This window comes from Tachyglossus aculeatus, chromosome 22, assembly GCF_015852505.1.
Source record: "Tachyglossus aculeatus isolate mTacAcu1 chromosome 22, mTacAcu1.pri, whole genome shotgun sequence".
Classification (NCBI taxonomy): domain Eukaryota; kingdom Metazoa; phylum Chordata; class Mammalia; order Monotremata; family Tachyglossidae; genus Tachyglossus; species Tachyglossus aculeatus.
Genome location: NC_052087.1, coordinates 52,968,438 through 52,991,308, shown reverse-complemented (window position 1 = coordinate 52,991,308; position 22,871 = coordinate 52,968,438). Strand labels below are relative to the sequence as shown.

General features: G+C 52.3%; 1 protein-coding gene across 1 annotated transcript in view; it reads right to left on the bottom strand.

Annotated features, from left to right (window-relative positions):
• Positions 1-6,581: 6,581 nt before the first annotated feature.
• The window catches only part of PTDSS2 (phosphatidylserine synthase 2), a 77,467-nt gene continuing 61,177 nt past the window's right edge, over positions 6,582-22,871 (bottom strand). Inside the window, exons 7-13 of the mRNA XM_038765372.1 lie at positions 21,785-21,835; positions 17,475-17,588; positions 14,983-15,101; positions 10,891-11,005; positions 10,671-10,816; positions 7,716-7,901; positions 6,582-6,859 (exon numbers count right to left, since the gene is read on the bottom strand). Coding sequence (XP_038621300.1) covers positions 6,664-6,859; positions 7,716-7,901; positions 10,671-10,816; positions 10,891-11,005; positions 14,983-15,101; positions 17,475-17,588; positions 21,785-21,835 — 927 coding nt within the window. The 3' untranslated portion in view covers positions 6,582-6,663. The remainder of the gene's footprint in view (positions 6,860-7,715; positions 7,902-10,670; positions 10,817-10,890; positions 11,006-14,982; positions 15,102-17,474; positions 17,589-21,784; positions 21,836-22,871) is intronic.

The window sequence follows — 22,871 nt, the reverse complement described above, 5'->3', positions numbered from 1 at the left end:
GGCCCCTCTACTTTCCCTCAGAGCCCCTCCGCTTTCCCTCAGCATTCCCCTTAGAGCCTCCCTACTTTTCCTCAGAGCCCCCCCCCCCCGCTTTCCCTCAACAATCCCCTCAGAGCCCCCCCTTTTCCCTCAACATTCTCCTCGGAGCCCCCCTACTTTCCCTCAGCATTCCCCTCAGAGCCCCCCCCCCCGCTTTCCCTCAACATTCCCCTGAGCCCCCCTTTCCCTCAGCATTCCCCTCAGAACCCCCCAGCTTTCCCTGACCATTCCCCTCAGAGCCCCCCTACTTTCCCTCAGCATTCCCCTCAGAGCCCCCCTGCTTTTCCGCAGCATTCCCCTCAGAGCCCCCCTACTTTCCCTCAGCATTCCCCTCAGAGCCCCCCTACTTTCCCTGAGCATTCCCCTGAGCCCCCCCCCCCCCCCGCTTTCCCTGAGCATTCCCCTCAGAATCCCCCCCCCCCGCTTTCCCTGAGCATTCCCCTCAGAATCCCCCAGCTTTCCCTGAGCATTCCCCTCAGAGCCCCCCCCCCCCCCCCCCCCGCTTTCCCTCAGCATTCCCCTCAGAGCCCCCAGCTTTCCCTCAGCATTCCCCTCAGAGCCAACCAGTTTCCCCTCGGGGCCCCCCCGCTTTCTCAGCATTCCCCTCAGAGCCCCCCCCCACTTTTCCTCAGAAGGAAAAGTTGCCCGTCAACCTTCCAATCCAGCAAGAATTCCTCCCTGTCAGCTTCCAGGCCCCGTCCATCCATCCCCTGGCCCCCTCCGCTCACCCGGTCACCGTTAGGCCTCCTTCTCCCGTGTCCCGGCCGCCGACCCCCGGGCCCCCGTCCTTCCCCTGGCCCGGAATGGCCTCCCTCCACACATCCACATCTCTTCCTCCCTTCAAAGCCCGACTGAGAGAGCTCACCTCCTCCAGGAGGCCTTCCCACACTGAGCCTCCTTTTTTCCCTCTCCTCCTCCTCCTCCCCATCACCCCCTCTCCCTCTGCCCTACCCCCAGCACTTGTGTATATTTGTAGATATTATTAGAACAGTGCTTTGCACACAGTAAGCGCTTAATAAATGCCATTATTATTATTGTGTATATAATTCTACTTATCTATTTCGATGGTATTGATGCCTGTCTGTTTTATTTGTTTTGTTGTCTGTCTCACCCTTCTAAACTGTGAGGCCAACTGTGAGCCCACTATTGGGTAGGGACTGTCTCTAATGTTGCCAACTTGTACTTCCCAAGCGCTTAGTACAGCGCTCTGCACACAGTAAGTGCTCAATAAATACGATTGATTGGATAGGGACTACCTCTATTGCTGAATTGTACTTTCCAAGCGCTTAGTACAGTGCTCTGCACACAGTAATCACTCAATAAATACGGTTGAATAAATGCATACAGATGAGGTCACTGAGGCCCAGAGAAGTGAAGTAACTTGTCCAAAGTCACACAGCTGACAAGTGGCAGAGCCGGGATTAAAACCTACTACCTGTGACTCCCAAACCTGGGCTCTTTCCACTGAGCCACACTGTTTCATTCATTCATTTGTTCAACTGTATTTATTGAGCGCTTACTGTGTGCAGAGCACTGGACTAAGCGCTTGGGAAGTACAAGTTGTCGGGTTGTTTGTATCCACCCCGACACTTAGTACAGTGCCTGGCATTCATTCATTCATTCAATCGTACTTATTGAGCGCTTACTGTGTGCAGAGCACTGGACTAAGCGCTTGGGAAGTACAAGTTGTCGGGTTGTTTGTATCCACCCCGACACTTAGTACAGTGCCTGGCATTCATTCATTCATTCAATCGTATTTATTGAGCGCTCACTGTGTGCAGAGCACTGGACTAAGCGCTTGGGAAGTACAAGTTGTCGGGCTGTTTGTATCCACCCCGACACTTAGTACAGTGCCTGGCATTCATTCATTCATTCAGTCGTATTTATTGAGCGCTTACTGTGTGCAGAGCAGTGTACTAAGCGCTTGGGACGTACAAGTTGGCAACGTATAGAGACGGTCCCTACCCAACAGTGGGCTCACAGTCTAGAAGGGGGAGACAGAGAACAAAACAAATTAACAGAATAAAATAAATAGAATAAATATGGCACGTAGTAAGCGCCTAACGAACACCGTAATAGCAATGAGAAGCCGCCATAATGGTCGGAGGGGGGTCTCAGGAAGGGGCCGGCCTCCACATCCAACGGAAAATCCTTCTCGCCTTCAGCCTTGATAACCACCACCACCTTACCCGCTCCTATAGCACACCCCAGCTCGCACTCGTTTTTCCTCTAGTGCCAACCTTTTCACTGGGCCTCCATAATAATAGTGGTATTTGTTAAGCGCTTACTACGTTCTAAGCACTGTGGGGATACAAGGTGATCAGGCTGTCCCACGGGGGGGCTCACAGTCTTAACCCCCATTTTCCAGATGAGGGAACTGAGGCCCAGAGAAGTGAGGTGACTTGCCCAAAGTCCCACAGCTGACAATTGGCAGAGCCGGGATTTGAACCCATGACCTCTGACTCCAAAGCCCAGGCTCTTTCCACTGAGCCACGCTGCGCCTCCATCTCATCTACCTCACCACCGACTTTCTGCCCACATCCTGCCTCTGGCCTGGAGTGCCCTCCCTCATTCATTCATTAATTCAATCGTATTTATTGAGCGCTTACTGTGGGTGGAGCACTGTACTAAGCGCTTGGGAAGTACAAGTTGGCAACATATAGAGACGGTCCCTACCCAACAACGGGTAGAATAATAATCGTTATTCTAGATAATGATAATAATAATAATTCATAATCATCATAATCATAATTCTAGAATAATAATCCTGGAATAATAATCACCTAGAATAATAGTCTGGAATAATAATTCATTCAATCGCATTTATTGAGCACTTACTGAGTGTGCAGAGCACTGTACTAAGCACTTGGGAAGTACAAGTTGGCAACATAGAGAGATGGTCCTTACCCAACAACGGGCTCAGTCTAGAATAATAATAATGATGGCATTTGTTAAGCGCTTACTATGTGCAAAGCACTGTTCTAAGCGCTGGGGAGGTTACAGGTGATCAGATTGTCCCACGGGGGGCTCACAGTCTTCATCCCCATTTTCCAGATGAGGTCACTGAGGCCCAGAGAAGTGAATAATAATAATAATAATAATGGCATTTATTAAGTGCTTACTATGTGCAAAGCACTGTTCTAAGCGCTGGGGAGGTTACAAGGTGATCAGGTTGTCCCACGGGGGGCTCACAGTCTCAATCCCCATTTTACAGATGAGGTCACTGAGGCCCTGAGAAGTGAAGTGACTGGCCCAAAGTCACACAGCCGACAGTTGGGCGGAGCCGGGATCTGAACCCATGACCTCTGACTCCAAAGCCCGGGCTCTTTCCGTTGAGCCACGCTGCTTGGCCAAAGTCACACAGCCGACAATTGGGCGGAGCCGGGATTTGAACCCATGACCTCTGACTCCAAAGCCCGGGCTCTTTCCGTTGAGCCACGCTGCTTGGCCAAAGTCACACAGCCGACAGTTGGGCGGAGCCGGGATTTGAACCCATGACCTCTGACTCCAAAGCCCGGGCTCTTTCCGTTGAGCCACACTGCTTGCCCAAAGTCACACAGCTGACAGTTGGGCGGAGCCGGGATTTGAACCCATGACCTCTGACTCCAAAGCCCGGGCTCTTTCCGTTGAGCCACGCTGCTTGCCCAAAGTCACACAGCTGACAGTTGGCGGGGCCAGAATTTGAACCCATGACCTCTCTTTTCCACTGAGCCACGCTTCTTCCCTTCCCTCCCCACATCCCATCAGGATTCTCCCTCCTTTCAAAGCCTGACTGAAGGCCCACCTCCTCCAAGAGGCCTTCCGTGATTAAGCCCTCCTTTTCACTTTTCCCAGTCCCTTCCACATCACCGGCTTGCTCTCTTTATTCCTCCCCCAGACACTTGCATCCATATTAAATCCCCCCCACCTCAAGCAGTGTGGCTCAGTGGAAAGAGCCCGGGCTTGGAAGCCAGAGGTCGTGGGTTCTACTCCCAGCTCTGCCACCTGTGTGACTTTGGGCACGTCACCTCACTTCTCTGGGCCTCAGTTCCCTCATCTGTAAAATGGGGATCAAGACTGTGAGCCCCCCGTGGGACAACCTGATCACCTTTTATCTCTTACAGTGTTTAGAACAGTGCCTGGCACATAGTAAGCGTTTAATAGATACCATCATTAAAGGGAAACAGCGTGGCTTAGTGGAAAGAGCACAGGCTTGGGAGGCAGAGGACATGAGTTCTAATCCCACTCCACCACTTGTCTGCTGTGTGACCTTGGACAAGTCACTTCTCTCTTCCTCCCTTCAAGGCCCTACCGAGAGCTCACCTCCTCCAGGAGGCCTTCCCACACTGAACCCCCTCCTTCCTCTCCCCCATTCATCTTACCACCTTCCCCTCCCCACAGCACCTGTATATATGTATCTACGTATTTATTACTCTATTTATTTGTACATATTTATTCTATTTTGTTAATGTTTTGTTTTGTTGTCTGTCTCCCCCTTCTAGACTGTGAGCCCGCTGTTGGGTAGGGACCGTCTCTAGATGTTGCCAACTTGGACTTCCCAAGCGCTTAGTACAGTGCTCTGCACACAGTAAGCGCTCAATAAATATGACAATGAATGAATGAACTGCTCCGGGCCTCAATGACCTCATCTGGAAAATGGGGATTAAAACCGTTAGCCCCCCCGTAGGAGAGCCTGATTACCTTGCATCTACCCTGGCGCTTAGAACAGCATCCAGCACATGGTAAGCACCTAATACCACAATTATATTATAATATTAATATAGCAATATTATATAATTATATATTATATTATAGGTGATGGGTTCAAATCCCAGCTCCGCCAATTGTCAGCTGTGTGACCATGATCAAGTCACTTAACTTCTCTGGGCCTCAGTGACCTCATCTGTAAAATGGAGATTAAGACTGTGAACCCCCGGTGGGACAACCTGATCACCTTGTAACCACCCCAGTGCTTAGAGCAGTGCTTTGCACATAGTAAGCGCTTAATGAATGCCATCGTCATTATTGTTATAGTCAAATGAATGCCATCGTCATTATTGTTATAGTCATTCTGTTAACGTCCGTCTCCCCCGCTAGCCCGTAAGCTCGTTGTGGGCTCGTTATATTGCCGCGCCGTACCCTCCCAGGTGCTCAGTACAATCCTCCGCCCCCAGTAAGCGCTCAATAAATACAACCGATTGACTGGACACGGCCTGCGGTCCCAGGTCGGGGGTCGCCCACCCCCCCCACTCACCCCGGGAAGGCCGACGAAGGGGGCCGGAGCCGCGAACGGGAACCATCCAACGGCGGAACCGGTCCATCCTCTTTATTGGTTCCGTTATCTCCGAGGGGAGAACGTCCCAACAGTTCCACGTGGACGTGAGGGACGCCGGTCACTCGCGGGGCGCCTCGCCCTGTCGGACCTCCCCTCCCGGCCCCCCACGGCTCGACGGGCTACATCTATCTCCCCCTCCCCGCTGCGATGGGGACGGGGCGGGTTCTGGGGTCGGGCCCCGTCTGTGCGCGTGTGTGTGTGTTTTCGGGGGGCGGGGGGCCCGGCGGGGGTCCCCCCGGCTGGTCGAGAAAATGCGTATAAATAAGTGAGGTTAAATAGACGCTCCAAAGGAAAGAGCTTTGGGAAAGAGGGTCTCCTGGCTCAGACTGTGCCACTTCCCCGGAGCCGGGGCTGCTTCTAAATAATTCGATTTTGTCCGTCAAGGTGAGTGGGTGTTGGGGGGGGGGGGGGGCGTGGAGGCGAGGGCGGCGGCCAGGGGCAGCAGCAACGGGGGGAAAGTAAGTCACCCCCACGGCCTGGCCCGCGTCCACCCCCACCGCGGCCTCTCTCCTTTCACCCGCTGTGCTTGGCGAAGCCTTAGTGTGTGCCCCCCGTCCCCCACCGAGAGCCCCCGCCAGGGCAGAGACCCGGAGAGCGGAGTCATCTGCTCCGGGGGTCCTCCGGCAGTCGGGTGGGAAAGCGGAGGAAGGGGCGGGAGGCAAAAGCGGCATCGAACGGAAAAACGGAGCAACCCCCGGTGAGATGGGCGAGGGAGCTGGTGACGGGGTGACCGGGGCGAGGCCGGCCGGAGTAGCCCGCTCCGAAATGGTGGGGGCGATGCCCGCGACGGGCAGTCGACCTGACCAGCGTCGCCGGGCACGATGACTCCAAAGCCCGTGCCACGTCCCCCCGCCCGGGGAAAACGGACCACGGGGCTGTTTGCTCTCTTGGTTAAAAAAAAGAAAGAGAAAGGGCAACCTGTTCCTGGGTGTGGGTCGCGCCCCTTCGCCAGGTGCGGCTGGAGGGCCCCAACGGGCCACCCCGGCCCTCCTGGGGGAGCGAGGGGGGTCCGGGGGGCGCGGAGGGGGTCTGTCAGTCGATGGGCAGGGAAGGGGAGATCTAGGTCGCTACCGCGCAGCTCAGCACCCTCGCTGAAAAAGTACAAAACCTGTCAGTTACACAGACACACGCGGCCACGCACACAAGCATACACGCACCCACACACACACACACACGGCATTAGTGTTTGGGGCCCGCCACGGGTCCGGGCCGCGGGCACGGAGGCGGCGGGCACCCCTCCTCCGGCACTCGCGGTCCGGCAGGGCGACGGCCGGAGAGAAACGGAGGGGCCGGGCCCCGTCCGAGGGGGCTCAGGCCTTGGCATCGGGCGTCGGGTCGGCGGTCCTCTTTCCGGCGGGGGCGGCTCCCCCGCCGTCGCCCTGGGGCCCGGGCGTCCCCCCGCCGCGGCCCCCGTCGCCGTTGCTCAGGGCCCCGTCCTGGTCGTCCTTGTGGCCGCGGGTTTCCCGCTTCTGCCTGCGGATCTCCTTGTAGCGCAGCGTGATGTCCCTGGAGGCCGCGGACGGGCCGGACGGACGGACGGGATGAGCAGGGAGAGGGACGGCTCTTCCCGATTCCAGGGGGAGAGCCCACCCCCCCGCCAGCCCCCGGCCGTGGGATCGGGGGCATTCCCCACTTTTCTTATTCCTTGTTGGGATCCCATAATCGTAACCGCGGCGTTGGCTAAGCGCTCACTACGTGCCAGGGGGTAGATAAAATGGGTTTTTGTTAAGTGCTCACTACGTGCCCGGGGATAGATAAAATGGGTTTTTGTTAAGCGCTCACTACGTGCCCGGGGTAGATAAAACGGGCTTTTGTTAAGCGCTCACTACGTGCCCAGGGGTAAACAAAATGGTTTTTTTTTTAAGCTCTCACTAAGTGCCCGGGATTGTTCTAAGCGCAGGGGTAGATAAAATGGGCACAAATCCCAGCTCTGCCACTTGTCAGCTGTGTGACTGTGGGCAAGTCACTTCTCTGGGCCTCAGTTCCCTCATCTGTAAAATGGGGGTTAAGGCTGTGAGCCCCGTGGGACAGCCTGATCACCTTGTAACCTCCCCAGCGCTTAGAACAGTGCTTTGCACATAGTAAGCGCTTAATAAATGCCATCATTATCATTATCACTATGACCCCAGCGCTTAGAACAGTGCTTTGCACATAGTAAGTGCTTAATAAATGCCATCATTATTATTATTATTATTACCCCAGCGCTTAGAACAGTGCCCGGCACGTAGTAAGCGCTTGCCAGATGCCATGGGGAAAAAGAAACTGGAGGAAGGGGGTCTTTCCCGAGCCGAACCTGACCGTTTTGGAGGGTGTGCGGCCCCCCGTCCTCGGCAGCAATGCCCGCCGCCCGCCCCAGGCTCACCGGATGAAGAACCGCCACACGGTCCAGGTGAGGACGAGGACGGCCCCGAGGATCCACGACTGCGCCACGTAGAAAGGGAGGGACAGGGTCAGCGTGTAAGGGTCGTACTTGACCACGATGAGGAACTCCGTGGCTGTGATGGCCGCCACCATCCACGCCTGCTGCCCGAACTTCTTGTGCAGCTTCCTGCAGCCCGGGGGGAGACGTCGGCGACGCTGATTGACGACTACTTGTCATTAAACTGGGAGCCCCCCACCCGTGGGACAACCTGATCATCTTTGTAACCTCCCCAGCGCTTAGAACAGTGCTTGGCACATAGTAAGTGCTTAATAAATGCCATTATTATTATTATTATTTATTACCTGGATATATTTATATATCCACTCTATACACTATAGCTAGACTGTGAGCCCACTGTTGGGTAGGGACTGTCTCTATATGTTGCCAACTTGGACTTCCCAAGCGCTTAGTACAGTGCTCTGCACACAGTAAGGGCTCAATAAATACAACTGATTGATGGATTGATATATAATAATAATGGTATTTGTTAATAATAATAACGATGGTATTCATTCATTCATTCATTCATTCAATCAATCGTATTTATTGAGCGCTTACTGTGTGCAGAGCACTGGACTAAGCGCTTGGGAAGTCCAAGTTGGCAACATATAGAGACGATCCCTACCCAACAGCAGGCTCAAGGTCTAGAAGCGCTAGAAGTGCCGGCTGGGCGTTTCACATATTAAGCGCTTAACAAACACCATTATTATCCCTTCTATACTGTGAGCCCGTTGTTGGGTAGGGACTGTCTCTAGATGTTGCCAACTTGTACTTCCCAAGCGCTTAGTCCAGTGCTCTGCACACTGTAAGTGCTCAATAAATACGACGGAATGAATGAATTCTGCAGGGGAAGGGGGTCACCCCTCCCAGCTGGGCGTTTCACATATTAAGTGCTTAACAAACACAATTATTATCCCTTCTAGACTGTGAGCCTGTTGTTGGGTGGGGACCGTCTCTAGATGTTGCCGACTTGTACCTCCCGAGCGCTTAGTCCAGTGCTCTGCACACAGTAAGCACTCAATAAATATGATTGATTGATTGACTGATTAACAAACACCATTATCATCCCTTCTAGACCGTGAGCCTGTTGTTGGGTAGGGACCGTCTCTAGATGTTGCCGACTTGTACCTCCCGAGCGCTTAGTCCAGTGCTCTGCACACTGCAAGTGCTCAAGAAACAGGACGGAATGAGTGAATTCTGCAGGGGAAGGGGGTCACCCCTCCCGGCTGGGCGTTTCACATATTAAGCGCTTAACAAACACCATTATTATCCCTTCTAGACTGTGAGCCTGTTGTTGGGTAGGGACCGTCTCTAGATGTTGCCGACTTGTACTTCCCGAGCGCTCAGTCCAGTGCTCTGCACACAGTAAGCGCTCAATAAATACGATTGATTGATTGATTGATTATTATCCCTTCTAGACTGTGAGCCCGTTGTTGGGTAGGGACCGTCTCTAGATGTTGCCGACTTGTACCTCCCGAGCGCTTAGTCCAGTGCTCTGCACACTGCAAGTGCTCAATAAACAGGACGGAATGAGTGAATTCTGCAGGGGAAGGGGGTCACCACTCCCAGCTGGGTGTTTCACCTATTAAGCGCTTAACAAACACCATTATTATCCCTTCTAGACCGTGAGCCTGTTGTTGGGTAGGGACCGTCTCTAGATGTTGCCGACTTGTACTTCCTGAGCGCTTAGTCCAGTGCTCTGCACACAGTAAGCGCTCAATAAATACAATTGATTGATTGACTGATTAACAAACACCATTATTATCCCTTCTAGATTGTTAGCTCGTTGTTGGGTAGGGACCGTCTCTAGACGTTGCCGACTTGGACTTCCCAAGTGCTTAGTCCAGTGCTCTGCACACTGCAAGTGCTCAAGAAACAGGACAGAATGAGTGAATTCTGCAGGGGAAGGGGGTCACTCCTGCCGGCTGGGCGTTTCACATTTTAAGCGCTTAACAAACACCATTATTATCCCTTCTAGACCGTGAGCCCGTTGTTGGGTAGGGACCGTCTCTAGATGTTGCCGACTTGTACTTCCTGAGCGCTTAGTCCAGTGCTCTGCACACAGTAAGCGCTCAATAAATACGATTGATTGATTGACTGATTAACAAACACCATTATCATCCCTTCTAGACCATGAGCCCGTTGTTGGGTAGTGACCGTCTCTAGATGTTGCCGACTTGTACCTCCTGAGCGCTTAGTCCTCATTATCATCATCAATCGTATTTATTGAGCGCTTACTATGTGCAGAGCACTGTACTAAGCGCTTGGGAAGTACAAATTGGCAACATAGTCCAGTGCTCTGCACACTGTAAGTGCTTAATAAATACGACAGAATGAGTCAATTCTGCTGGGGAAGGGGGTCACCCCTGCCTGCTGGGTGTTTCACATATTAAGCGCTTAACAAACACCATTATTGTCCCTTCTAGACTGTGAGCCCGTTGTTGGGTAGGGACCGTCTCTAGATGTTGCCGACTTGTACCTCCTGAGCGCTTAGTCATCATCATCATCATCAATCGTATTTATTGAGCGCTTACTATGTGCAGAGCACTGTACTATGCGCTTGGGAAGTACAAATTGGCAACATAGTCCAGTGCTCTGCACACTGTAAGTGCTCAATAAATACGACTGAATGAATGAATTCTGCAGGGGAAGGGGGTCACCCCTGCCGGCTGGGCGTTTCACATATTAAGCGCTTAACAAACACCATTATTATCCCTTCTAGACCGTGAGCCCGTTGTTGGGTAGGGACCGTCTCTAGATGCTGCCGACTTGTACCTCCCGAGCGCTTAGTCCAGTGCTCTGCACACTGCAAGTGCTCAAGAAACAGGACGGAATGAGTGAATTCTGCAGGGGAAGGGGGTCACCCCTCCCGGCTGGGCGTTCCCCGGGGCTCACGGGTCGTCCATGAAGTCGTAGATCTCCCTCATGGCCACGCCGCCCACGTTGACGAAGAACACCAGGCGCAGCAGGACCAGGTAGTGTTCGGGGGGCATCCACAGCACGAACTTCAGGTAGAAGGTGTTCAGCTCTGCCAGAAGAAACTGCCGGGCCCCGTCAACCCCCGGGGGCCCGGGGGGGGTCCGCGCCCCCCGGTCCGCGCCCCCCGACACCTTACCACGAAGATGATGCCGCAGACGGCCAGCCAGCGCCGCAGGTCGGAGGCCGGCCTCCACTCGAACTTGACCCAGCTGTACGGGGTGAACTGGAAGGCGATCCTCTTCATCTTCCCCCTGGGAGGCGGGCACGCAGGCCGTCGGACCCCCCGCTCTCCCTCCCGCCACCGAGACCACCCTCCCGGGGAGCTCATTCCCAATCAGTCGACCGATCAAGCGTATTTATGGAGCGCTTACTGTGTGCAGAGCACTGGACTAATCAATCCATCGTATTTATTGAGCGCTTACAAGTGGGCCCCCCCCTCCCCGGGCCCTTCCGGACGCTTGCCCGGGGAGGGCAAAAACCTCCAATGGCTACCGATCAATCTGCGCATCAGGCAGAAACTCCTCACCCTGGGCTTCAAGGCTGTCCATCACCTCGCCCCCTCCTACCTCACCTCCCTTCTCTCCTTCTACTGCCCAGCCCGCACCCTCCGCTCCTCCGCCACTAATCTCCTCACTGTACCTCGCTCTCGCCTGTCCCGCCATCGACCCCCGGCCCACGTCATCCCCTGGGCCTGGAATGCCCCCAATCCCTCTGCCCATCCGCCAAGCTAGCTCTCTTCCTCCCTTCAAGGCCCTGCTGAGAGCTCACCTCCTCCAGGAGGCCTTCCCAGACTGAGCCCCTTCTTTCCTCTCCCCCTCGTCCCCCTCTCCATCCTCCCGTCTTACCTCCTTCCCTTCCCCACAGCACCTGTATATATGTATATATGGTTGTACATATTTATTACTCTATTTATCTATTTATTTATTTATTTTACTTGTACATTTCTATCCTACTTATTTTATTTTGTTGGTATGTTTGGTTCTGTTCTCTGTCTCCCCCTTTTAGACTGTGAGCCCACTGTTGGGTAGGGACTGTCTCTATGTGATGCCAATTTGTACTTCCCAAGCGCTTAGTACAGTGCTCTGCACATAGTAAGCGCTCAATAAATACGATTGATTGATTGATTGATTGCCCCCGTCGGCCGGCAGACGGCCCAACGCAGTCCCCGTCCTAGGCGAGGCACAAAGTCCGGGGAATCAGTATCAATCGTATTCATCATCATCAATCGTATTTATTGAGCGCTTACTAGGTGCAGGGCACTGGACTAAGCGCTTGGGAAGTACAAGTTGGCAACATCAAGAGACAGTCCCTACCCAACAGTGGGCTCACAGTCTAAAAGGGGGAGACAGAGAACAAGACCAAACATACTAACAAAATAAATAGGATAGATAATAAATGCCATTATTTGCTATATTATTTATGCCATATGTTGCCAACTTGTACTTCCCAAGCGCTTAGTACAGTGCTCCGCACACAGTAAGCGCTCAATAAATACAAGTGAATGAATGAATGAGGCCCACGTCATCCCCCAGGCCCGGAATGCCCTCCCTCTGCCTATCCGCCTTTTAGACTGTGAGCCCAATGTTGGGTCGGGACTGTCTCTATATGTTGCCAATTTGTACTTCCCAAGCGCTTAGTACAGTGCTCTGCACATAGTAAGCGCTCAATAAATACGATTGATGACATGTACAAGCAAAATAAATAAATAAATAAATAAATAGAGTAATAAATATGTACAAACATCTATACAGGTGCTGTGGGGAAGGGAAGGAGGTAAGATGGGGGGATGGAGAGGGGGACGAGGGGGAAAGGAAGGAATTCAGTATCAATAAATGCAATTGATTGTTTGATTGACTGATTTCCTGAGTGCTTACTATGTGCAGAGTGTTACTATGTACTGTGTGCTTACTTCTGCACACAGTAAGCGCTCAATAAATACGACTGATGACGATGCAGAGCACTGTCCTAAGCGCTCAGGAGAGACATCTCCCACCCACCCACTGGGGACCTTTCCCTCCGCGGCCAAAGCCCCTTCTTCTCCCCTCTCCGGCTACACGCCGCTCCTCCAGCAGGCCCGGGCCATTGATTAATTCATTCAGTTGTATTAATTGAGCGCTTACTGTGTGCAGAGCACTGGACTGAGCGCTTGGGAAGTACAAGTTGGCAACATATAGAGACGGTCCCTACCCAACAACGGGCTCACAGTCTAGAAGGCCAAGACACGGTCACCCCTGAAACCACCCATGGCTCCCCCTGAGCTGGGGACTGATAATAATAATAATAATAATAATAATAATAATAATAATAATGGCATTTGTTAAGCACTTACTATGTGCAAAGCACTGTTCTAAGTGCTGGGGAGGATACAAGGGGATCTGGTTGACCGAGCCCCCTTTTTCCTCTCCCCCTCCCCACCACACTTGGATATACTTGTACAGATTTATTACTCTATTTATTTTACTTGTACACATTTACTATTCTATTTATTTTGTTAATGATGTGCATATACATGCTTGATGTGCATACTTGCGCAGATTTATTACTCTGTTTTACTTGTACACATTTCCTATTCTATTTATTTTGTTAATAATAATAATAATAATAATAATGATGGCATTTATTAAGCGCTTACTATGTGCAAAGCACTGTTCTAGGCGCTGGGGAGGTTACAAGGTGATCAGGTTGTCCCATGGGGGGCTCACAGTCTTAATCCCCATTTTACAGATGAGGTAACTGAGGCCCAGAGAAGTGACTTGCCCAGAGTCACACAGCTGGTAATTGGCAGAGCCGGGATTTGAACCCATGACCTCTGACTCCAAAGCCCGGGCTCTTTCCACTGATCCACGCTGCTTCTCTTAATGATGCGCATATAACTATAATTCTGTTTGTTCTGATGATTCTGGCACCTTGTCTACATGTTTTGTTCATTCATTCAATCGTATTTATTGAGCGCTTACTGTGTGCAGAGCACTGTACTAAGCGCTTGGGAAGTCCAAGCTGACAACATACAGAGCCGGTCCCTACCCAACAACGGGCTTACGGTCTAGAAGGGGGAGACAGAGAACAAAACAAAACATGTAGATGGGTGTCAAAATCATCAGAACAAATAGAATTAAAGCTCTATGCACATCATTAACAAAATAAATAGAACAGTAAATATGTACAAGTAAAATAAGTAGAGTATTAAATCTGTACAAATATAGACAAGTGTTGTAGGGAGGGGAAGGAGGCAGGATGGGGGGGATGGCGAGGAGGAGAGGAAAAAGGGGGCTCAGTGTGGGAAGGCCTCCTGGAGGAGGTGAGCTCGAAGCAGCGTGGCTCAGTGGAAAAGAGCCCGGGCTTTGGAGTCAGAGGTCATGGGTTCAAATCCCAGCTCAGCCAGTTACCAGCTGTGTGACTTTGGGCAAGTCACTTCACTTCTCTGGGCCTCAGTTCCCTCATCTGGAAAATGGGGATGAAGACTGTGAGCCCCACGTGGGACAACCTCATGACCTTGTATCCCCCCCAGCGCTTAGAACAGTGCTTTGCACATAGTAAGCGCTTAATAAATGCTGCTATTATTATTATTATTATTATTATTGTTATTATTATTAAGGGAGAAAGAGAGCTATTTTGGCAGATGAAGCAGCGTGGCTCAGTGGAAAGAGCCTGGGCTTTGGAGTCAGAGGTCATGGGTTCAAATCCCAGGTCTGCCAACTGTCAGCTGTGTGACTTTGGGCAAGTGACTTCACTTCTCCGGGCCACAGTTCCCTCATCTGGAAAATGGGGATGAAGACTGTGAGCCCCACGTGGGACAACCTCATGACCTTGTATCCCCCCCAGAGCTTAGAACAGTGCTTTGCACATAGTAAGCGCTTAATAAATGCCATCATCATCATTATTATTATTATTATTAGAACGGGGCTTTGCACATAGTAAGCGCTTAATAAATGCCATTATTACGCGTGGAGGGAGGGCATTCCAGGCCAGGGGAAGGACGTGGGCCGGGGGTCGACGGCGGGACGGGCGAGAAGGAGGGACAGTGACAAATACGATTGAACTGAATTCAATCAATCGTATTTATTGAGCGCTTACTGTGTGCAGAGCACTGGACTAAGCGCTTGGGAAGTCCAAGTTGGCAACATATAGAGACGGTCCCTACCCGACAGTCTAAAATTCAGACAGACAGAGCCCCCGTAGCCCACCCAGACAGACAGCCAGCCAGCCAGCCCCCGGCCCCGCGACGTACTTGTAGGTAGGGATGTTCCACAGCCCCTGCCATTTGTAGGTCTTGAGGGCGAGCCAGCCGACCGTCTTCATGCCGCAGTAGATGCCCAGCCCGTTACAGAGCAGCACGTCCATGATCCACTGGGGAAACGGCGACGGACCGACGCTCACTGCCCGCCCGCCTCGCCCCTCCGACCCTTGGGCGAGTCACCGTGCCCGCCCGGGGCCCCCGTTTCCTCACGGCTCCAATAATAATAAGAATAATAATCATAATAACGACGGTGCCGAGCACCGTTCTAAGCACTGGGGGGGATACAAGGTGATCAGGTTGCCCCACGTGGGGCTCACGGTCTCCACCCCCATTTTCCAGATGGGGGAACTGAGGCCCGGAGAAGCGAAGTGACTTGCCCAATGTCACCCAGCTGACGAGTGGCGGGGCCGGGATTAGAACCCATGACCTCCGACTCCCAAGCCCGGGTATCTGCCAAGTGCTTACTACGTGCCGAGCACCGTTCTAAGCGCTGGGGGGACACAAGGTGATCAGGTTGTCCCACGTGGGGCTCACGGTCTCCACCCCCATTTTCCAGATGGGGGAACTGAGGCCCGGAGAAGCCAAGTGACTTGCCCAACGTCAGCCAGCTGACAAGTGGCGGGGCCGGGATTAGAACCCATGACCTCCGACTCCCAAGCCCGGGTATCTGCTAAGTGCTTACTACGTGCCGAGCACCGTTCTAAGCGCTGGGGGGGGATACAAGGTGATCAGGTTGTCCCACGTGGGGCTCAATGTCTCCACCCCCATTTTCCAGATGGGGGAACTGAGGCCCAGAGAAGCGAAGTGACTTGCCCAACGTCACCCAGCTGACAAGTGGCGGGGCCGGGATTAGAACCCATGACCTCTGACTCCCAAGCCCGGGCTCTTTCCACTGAGCCACGCTGCTTCGCAAATGGGGATGCAGTCATCATCATCATCATCAATCGTATTTATTGAGCGCTTACTGTGTGCAGAGCACTGGACTAAGCCTCCCTAACCTGGATCCTCTAGACTTCTAGTCCGTGAGCCCACTGTTGGGTAGAGACCGTCTCTATATGTTGCCACCTTGGACTTCCCAAGCGCTTAGTACAGTGCTCTGCACACAGTAAGCGCTCAATAAATATGATTGATTGAATGAATGGAAGCTCATTGTGGGCAGGGAATGTGTCTGTTTACTGTTCTAATGTCCTCTACCCAGCGCTTAGTACAGTGCTTTGCACCCAGTAAGCGCTCAATAAATACCACTGAATGAGCGAATGCCCCAGCCCTTTGAATAGTGAACCCTCTAGACTGTCAGCTCGTTATGGGCAGGGAATGAGTCTGGTTATTGCTCTCTCCCAAGCGCTTAGTACAGTGCTTTGCACACAGTGGGCACACAATAAATAACTGAATGAATAAATAATAATAATAATGGCACTTATTAAGCGCTTACTATGTGCAAAGCACTGTTCTAAGCGCTGGGGGGATGCAAGGTCATGAGGTTGTCCCACAGTCTTCACCCCCATTTTCCAGATGAGGGAACTGAGGCCCAGAGAAGTGAAGTGACTTGCCCAAAGTCACCCAGCTGACGAGTGGCGGAGCTGGGATTTGAACCCATGACCTCCGACTCCAAAGCCCGGGCTCTTTTCCACTGAGCCACGCTGCTTCTCTAAATGAATATTTGTCAAACGCCGTTCTAAGCGCTGAGGTGGACACAAGTTAAGTTGGTTGGACCAAGTCCCCGACCCATTGGGGGCTTCCAGTCTAAGCAGGAGGGAGGAACAGGAGAACTGAGGCACGGAGAATCAATCAATCAATCAATCAATACTATTTATTGCACGCTTACTGTGTGCAGAGCACTGTACTAAGCGCTTGAGCACTGTACTAAGAGCTTGTGAAATGACCTGACTAGGGTCATACAGCAAACAACTGGTAGAGCCGGGATCACCTCCAGTAATGTCCGTCTCCCCCTCTAGACTGTAAGCTCGTCGTGGGCAGGGCAGGTGTCTGTTACTTCTAGTTGGGTAGGGACCGTCTCTATATGTTGCCAACTTGGACTTCCCAAGCGCTTAGCACAGTGCTCTGCACCCAGTAAGCGCTCAGTAAATACGACTGAATGAATGAATGTTACTGTTTATTGTAATAATAATAATAATAATGGCATTTATTAAGCGCTTACTATGTGCAAAGCACTGTTCTAAGCGCTGGGGAGGTTATAAGGTGATCAGGTTGTCCCACGGGGGGGGGCTCACAGTATTATTCCCCATTTTACAGATGAGGTAACTGAGGCACGGAGAAGTGAAGTGACTTGCACAAAGTCACACAGCTAAGTGGCGGAGCCGGCATTCGAACCCAGGAACTCTGACTCCAAAGCCCGGGCTCTTTCCAGTGAGCCACGGAGGCGAAACAAGCGGTGGACGGCTACTTTGTGAGCGTTTGCCGGCGGTGGGGTGGGGTGGGGTGGGGACCGCCCCCCGCCCCGTCCCCCGTCCCCCGGTACATACATGATCCCACCAACACTCGCTGAAGTTGGGGAGCTGGTGTTCCAGGCTGTACTCCAGAAACTCGAACATCACGCTGATGATCATGCACATCCACCAGTCGCGGATCATCAGGGTCTGGGAAAGAAGGCGGGAGGGACGGGGGGCATGGGCTTGCGGCGGGCCTGGGCGTCCCACCACGCTCCTTGCTCTGGGCAGGAGGAGGAGGAGGAGGAGGCCCGAAGCCTCTCTGGGGCCCAAGACCGGTGCAGTCCCCAGGGAAGATAATAATAATAACATCATCATCATCATCATCATCATCAATCGTATTTATTGAGCGCTTACTGTGTGCAGAGCACTGGACTAAGCGCTTGGGAAGTCCAAGTTGGCAACACATAGAGACAGTCCCTACCCAACAGTGGGCTCACAGTCTAATAATGATGGCGTTTATTAAGTGCTTAGTATGTGCAAAGCACTGTTCGAAGCACTGTTCCCACCCCGCACCCTCCGCTCCTCCGTCGCTAATCTCCTCACCGTTAGGCCTCGTTCTCGCCTGTCCCACCATTGACCCCCGGCCCACGTCCTCCCCCGGGCCTGGAATGCCCCCAATCCCTCTGCCCATCCGCCAAGCTCGCTCTCTTCCTCCCTTCAAGGCCCTGCTGAGAGCTCACCTCCTCCAGGAGGCCTTCCCACACTGAGCCCCTTCCTTCCTCTCCCCCTCGTCCCCCTCTCCACCCCCCCCACCTTACCTTCTTCCCTTCCCCACAGCACCTGTATAGACGTATATATGTTTGTACAGATTTATTACTCTATTTATTTATTTTACTTGTACCTATCTATTCTATTTATTTTATTTTGTTAGTATGTTTGGTTTTGTTCTCCGTCTCCCCCTTTTAGACTGTGAGCCCACTGTTGGGTAGGGACCGTCTCTATATGTTGCCAACTTGGACTTCCCAAGTGCTTAGTACAGTGCTCTGCACACAGTATGTGCTCCATAAATACAATTGATGAATGAATGAATGAATGACCCTGGTGGGACCCTGATGGCCAGGATGCGAGTCCTCCAGCCGCGGCCCGGCACGCGCCCCCCGTCACCCTCCCCAGGACCCCTTGCCACGGGGGCCGGGCCGCGGACAGCCGGGGGGTCTCCAGCCCCGATAACTCCCTTCTGGAAGGAGCCCAACCACTGGGTTTGGTCCTCCGGCTGCCTCGGGCGGTCCCGAGGGGGCATCTGAGGCCCCCCCAGAGGGCCGGAGGACGGGGGTTTGTCGCTGTGGAAGGCCCAGAGAGGCCATCTCTAACTGCCCCGCTAACCCTGGCCAAGGCTGGCAGGGGCGCAGGGCCCGCCGGACGGCCCCGGGGCCACGTTTCTTCCCCCCCTTCACCGTTGGAGACGGCCAAACTCAAGCCCGGCAGCCTCCCTGGACGTTGGCACGCATCGGCTTGGGCCACCTCACCGGGCACACCCTTTGGGCCCGACCTCTCAGAGATCCCCCCTACCCAGCTGGTCGGAAATTTCTTTATTCATTTATTTTTCTGTCTGTCTCCCCCCTCTAGACTGTGAGCTCTCTGTGGGCAAAAAATGTGTCTGTTTTCTCTTGTCTTCTCCCAGCTGCTTAGTCCACTGCTTTTGACACCTGTCCACATGTTTGGTTTTGTTGTCTGTCTCCCCCTTCTAGACTGTGAGCCCGTTGGTGGGTAGGGACCGTCTCTAGATGTTGCCAACTTGGACTTCCCAAGCGCTTAGTACAGTGCTCTGCACACAGTAAGTGCTCAATAAATACAACTGAATGAATGAATGAATGCTCCACACACAGTCTGCGCTCGCTAACTACAACTGAATGAACGAATGGATGAATGTTGGATCAGGGAAATTTCTTTGTTTATTCATTTATTTTTCTGTCCGTCTCCCCCCTCTAGACTGTAAGCTCTCTGTGGGCAGGAACTGTGGCTGTTTACTCTTCTCTTGTCCTCTCCCAGGTGCTTAGTCCGCTGCTCTTGACACCTGTCCACATGTTTGGTTTTGTTCTCTGTCTCCCCCTTCTAGACTGTGAGCCCGCTGTTCGGTAGGGACTGTCTCGAAATGTTGCCGACTTGTACTTTCCAGCGCTTAGTATGGTGCTCTGCACACAGTAAGCGCTCTAAATACGATTGAATGAATGAATGAAATTTGTTTACTCATTTATTTTTCTGTTTTGTCTCCCCCCTCTAGACTGTGAGCTCTCTGTGGGCAGGAAATGCGGCTGTTTTCTCTTGTCCTCTCCCAGCTGCTTAGTCCGCTGCTCTTGACCCCTGTCCTCATGTTTGGCTTTGTTGTCTGTCTCCCCCTTCTAGACTGTGAGCCCGTTGGTGGGTAGGGACCGTCTCCAGATGTTGCCAACTTGTACTTCCCAAGCGCTTAGTACAGTGCTCTGCACACAGTCAGCGCTCAATAAATACGACTGACTGAATGAATGAATGCTCCACACACAGCCTGCACTTGCTAACTACAACTGAAAGAACGAATGGATGAATGCTGGATCAGGGAAATTTCTTTGTTTATTCATTTATTTTTCTGTCCGTCTCCCCCCTCTAGACTGTAAGCTCTCTGTGGGCAGGAAATGCGTCTGTTTACTCTTCTCTTGTCCTCTCCCAGCTGCTTAGTCCGGTGCTCTTGACACCTGTCCACATGTTTGGTTTTGTTGTTTGTCTCCCCCTTCTAGACTGTGAGCCCGCTGTTGGGTAGGGACCGTCTCTATGTGTTGCCGACTTGTACTTCCCAAGCGCTTAGTACAGTGCTCTGCACACAGTAAGCGCTCTAAATACGATTGAATGAATGAATGAAATTTGTTTACTCATTTATTTTTCTGTTTTGTCTCCCCCCTCTAGACTGTGAGCTCTCTGTGGGCAGGAAATGTGTCTGTTTTCTCTTGTCCTCTCCCAGCTGCTTAGTCCGCTGCTCTTGACACCTGTCCTCATGTTTGGTTTTGTTGTCTGTCTCCCCCTTCTAGACTGTGAGCCCGTTGGTGGGTAGGGACCGTCTCTAAATGTTGCCGACTGGTACTTCCCAAGCGCTTAGTACAGTGCTCTGCACACAGTAAGCGCTCAATAAATACGACTGAATGAATGAATGAATGAATGCTCCACACACAGTCTGCGCTCGCTAACTACAACTGAATGAACGAATGGATGAATGCTGGATCAGGGAAATTGCTTTGTTTATTCATTTATTTTTCTGTCCGTCTCCCCCCTCTAGACTGTGAGCTCTCTGTGGGCAGGAAATGTGGCTGTTTTCTCTTGTCCTCTCCCAGCTGCTTAGTCCAGTGCTCTTGACACCTGTCCACATGTTTGGTTTTGTTGTCTTTCTCCCCCTTCTAGACTGTGAGCCCGTTGGTGGGTAGGGACCGTCTCTAAATGTTGCCAACTGGTACTTCCCAAGCGCTTAGTACAGTGCTCTGCACACGGTAAGCGCTCAATAAATACAACTGAATGAATGAATGAATGCTCCACACACAGTCTGCACTCGCTAACTACAACTGACTGAACGAATGGATGAATGCTGGATCAGGGAAATTTCTTTGTTTATTCATTTATTTTTCTGTCCGTCTCCCCCCTCTAGACTGTAAGCTCTCTGTGGGCAGGAAATGTGTCTGTTTACTCTTCTCTTGTCCTCTCCCAGGTGCTCAGTCCAGTGCTCTTGACACCTGTCCACATGTTTGGTTTTGTTGTCTGTCTCCCCCTTCTAGACTGTGAGCCCGCTGTTGGGTAGGGACCGTCTCTAGATGTTGCCAACTTGGACTTCCCAAGCGCTTAGTACAGTGCCCTGCACACAGTAAGTGCTCAATAAATACCCTTGAATGAATGAATGAAATGCACACAGTCGGCCCTCACTAACTACAACTGAATGAACGAATGGATGAATGCTGGATCAGGGAGATTTCTTTGTTTATTCATTTATTTTTCTGTTTTGTCTCCCCCCCCTTCTAGACTGTAAGCTCTCTGTGGGCAGGAAATGTGGCTGTTTACTCTTCTCTTGTCCTCTCTCAGGTGCTCAGTCCAGTGCTCAGCACACCGTCGGCTCTCACTAACCACACCTGAACGAACGAATGAATGGATGAAGCGCTTAGTACAGTGCTCTGCACATAGTAAGCGCTCAATAAATACGATTGATGATGATGAATGCCGGATCCGTCAGAAAGATCTGTCACCTCCCAGGAACGGTGGGCGACGGGGCCTCCAACCGGGCTGGCGTTAACCAGAAATGACCCTTGCCGGTGGTGTGCGTACACGTATACACATACGTGTAAACTCGCACATACATGTCATAATCGCCCCCACCCCCGTCCCCTTCCTACCTTCAGGTACCAGCCGAGAAAATGGGCAGGAACAAATCCATCCATCTTATCCTGGAAAAAACATGAGAGATCTCGGTCGACTTGAGCTTGTGAGGGGAAGGGGAGCCCCAAATAATAATAATAATGGTATTTTTTTTTACCATTACTGGAGAAGCAGCGTGGCTCAGTGGAAAGAGCCCGGGCTTGGGAGGCAGAGGTCGTGGGTTCTAATCCCGGCTCCGCCACTTGTCAGCTGGGTGACTTCGGGCAAGTCACTTCACTTCTCTGGGCCTCAGTCCCCTCACGTGGAAAATGGGGATGAGGGCTGTGAGCCCCACGTGGGACAACCTGATCACCTTGTATCTCCCCCAGCGCTTAGAACAGTGTCTGGCACATAGGAGGGAAGCACGGCTCCGTGGAAAGAGCCCGGGCTTTGGAGTCAGAGGTCGTGGGTTCAAATCCCGGCTCCGCCACTTGTCAGCTGTGTGACTTTGGGCAAGTCGCTTCACTTCTCTGGGCCTCAGTTACCTCATCTGTCAAATGGGGATGAAGACTGTGAGCCCCCCGTGGGACAACCTGATCACCTTGTATCTCCCCCAGTGCTTCGAACAGTGTCTGGCACATAGTAGGGAAGCATGGCTCCGTGGAAAGAGCCCGGGCTTTGGAGTCAGAGGTCGTGGGTTCAAATCCCGGCTCCGCCACTTGTCAGCTGTGTGACTTTGGGCAAGTCGCTTCACTTCTCTGGGCCTCAGTTACCTCGTCTGTAAAATGGGGATGAAGACTGTGAGCCCCCCGTGGGACAACCTGATCACCTTGTAACCTCCCCAGCGCTTAGAACAGCGCTTGGCACATAGTAAGCGCTTAATAAATGCTATCATTATTATTATTACTTAGTAAGCACTTAACAAATGCCACAATTATTATTATTATTAAAGTGCTTACTATGTGCAAAGCGCTGGGGGAGGGGGATACAAGGTGAGCAGGTTGTCCCACGTTGGGCTCACAGTCTTCATCCCCATTTTCCAGATGAGGGAACTGAGGCCCAGAGAAGCGAAGCGACTTGCCCAAAGTCACACAGCTAAGTGGCAGAGTCGGAATTAGAACCCAC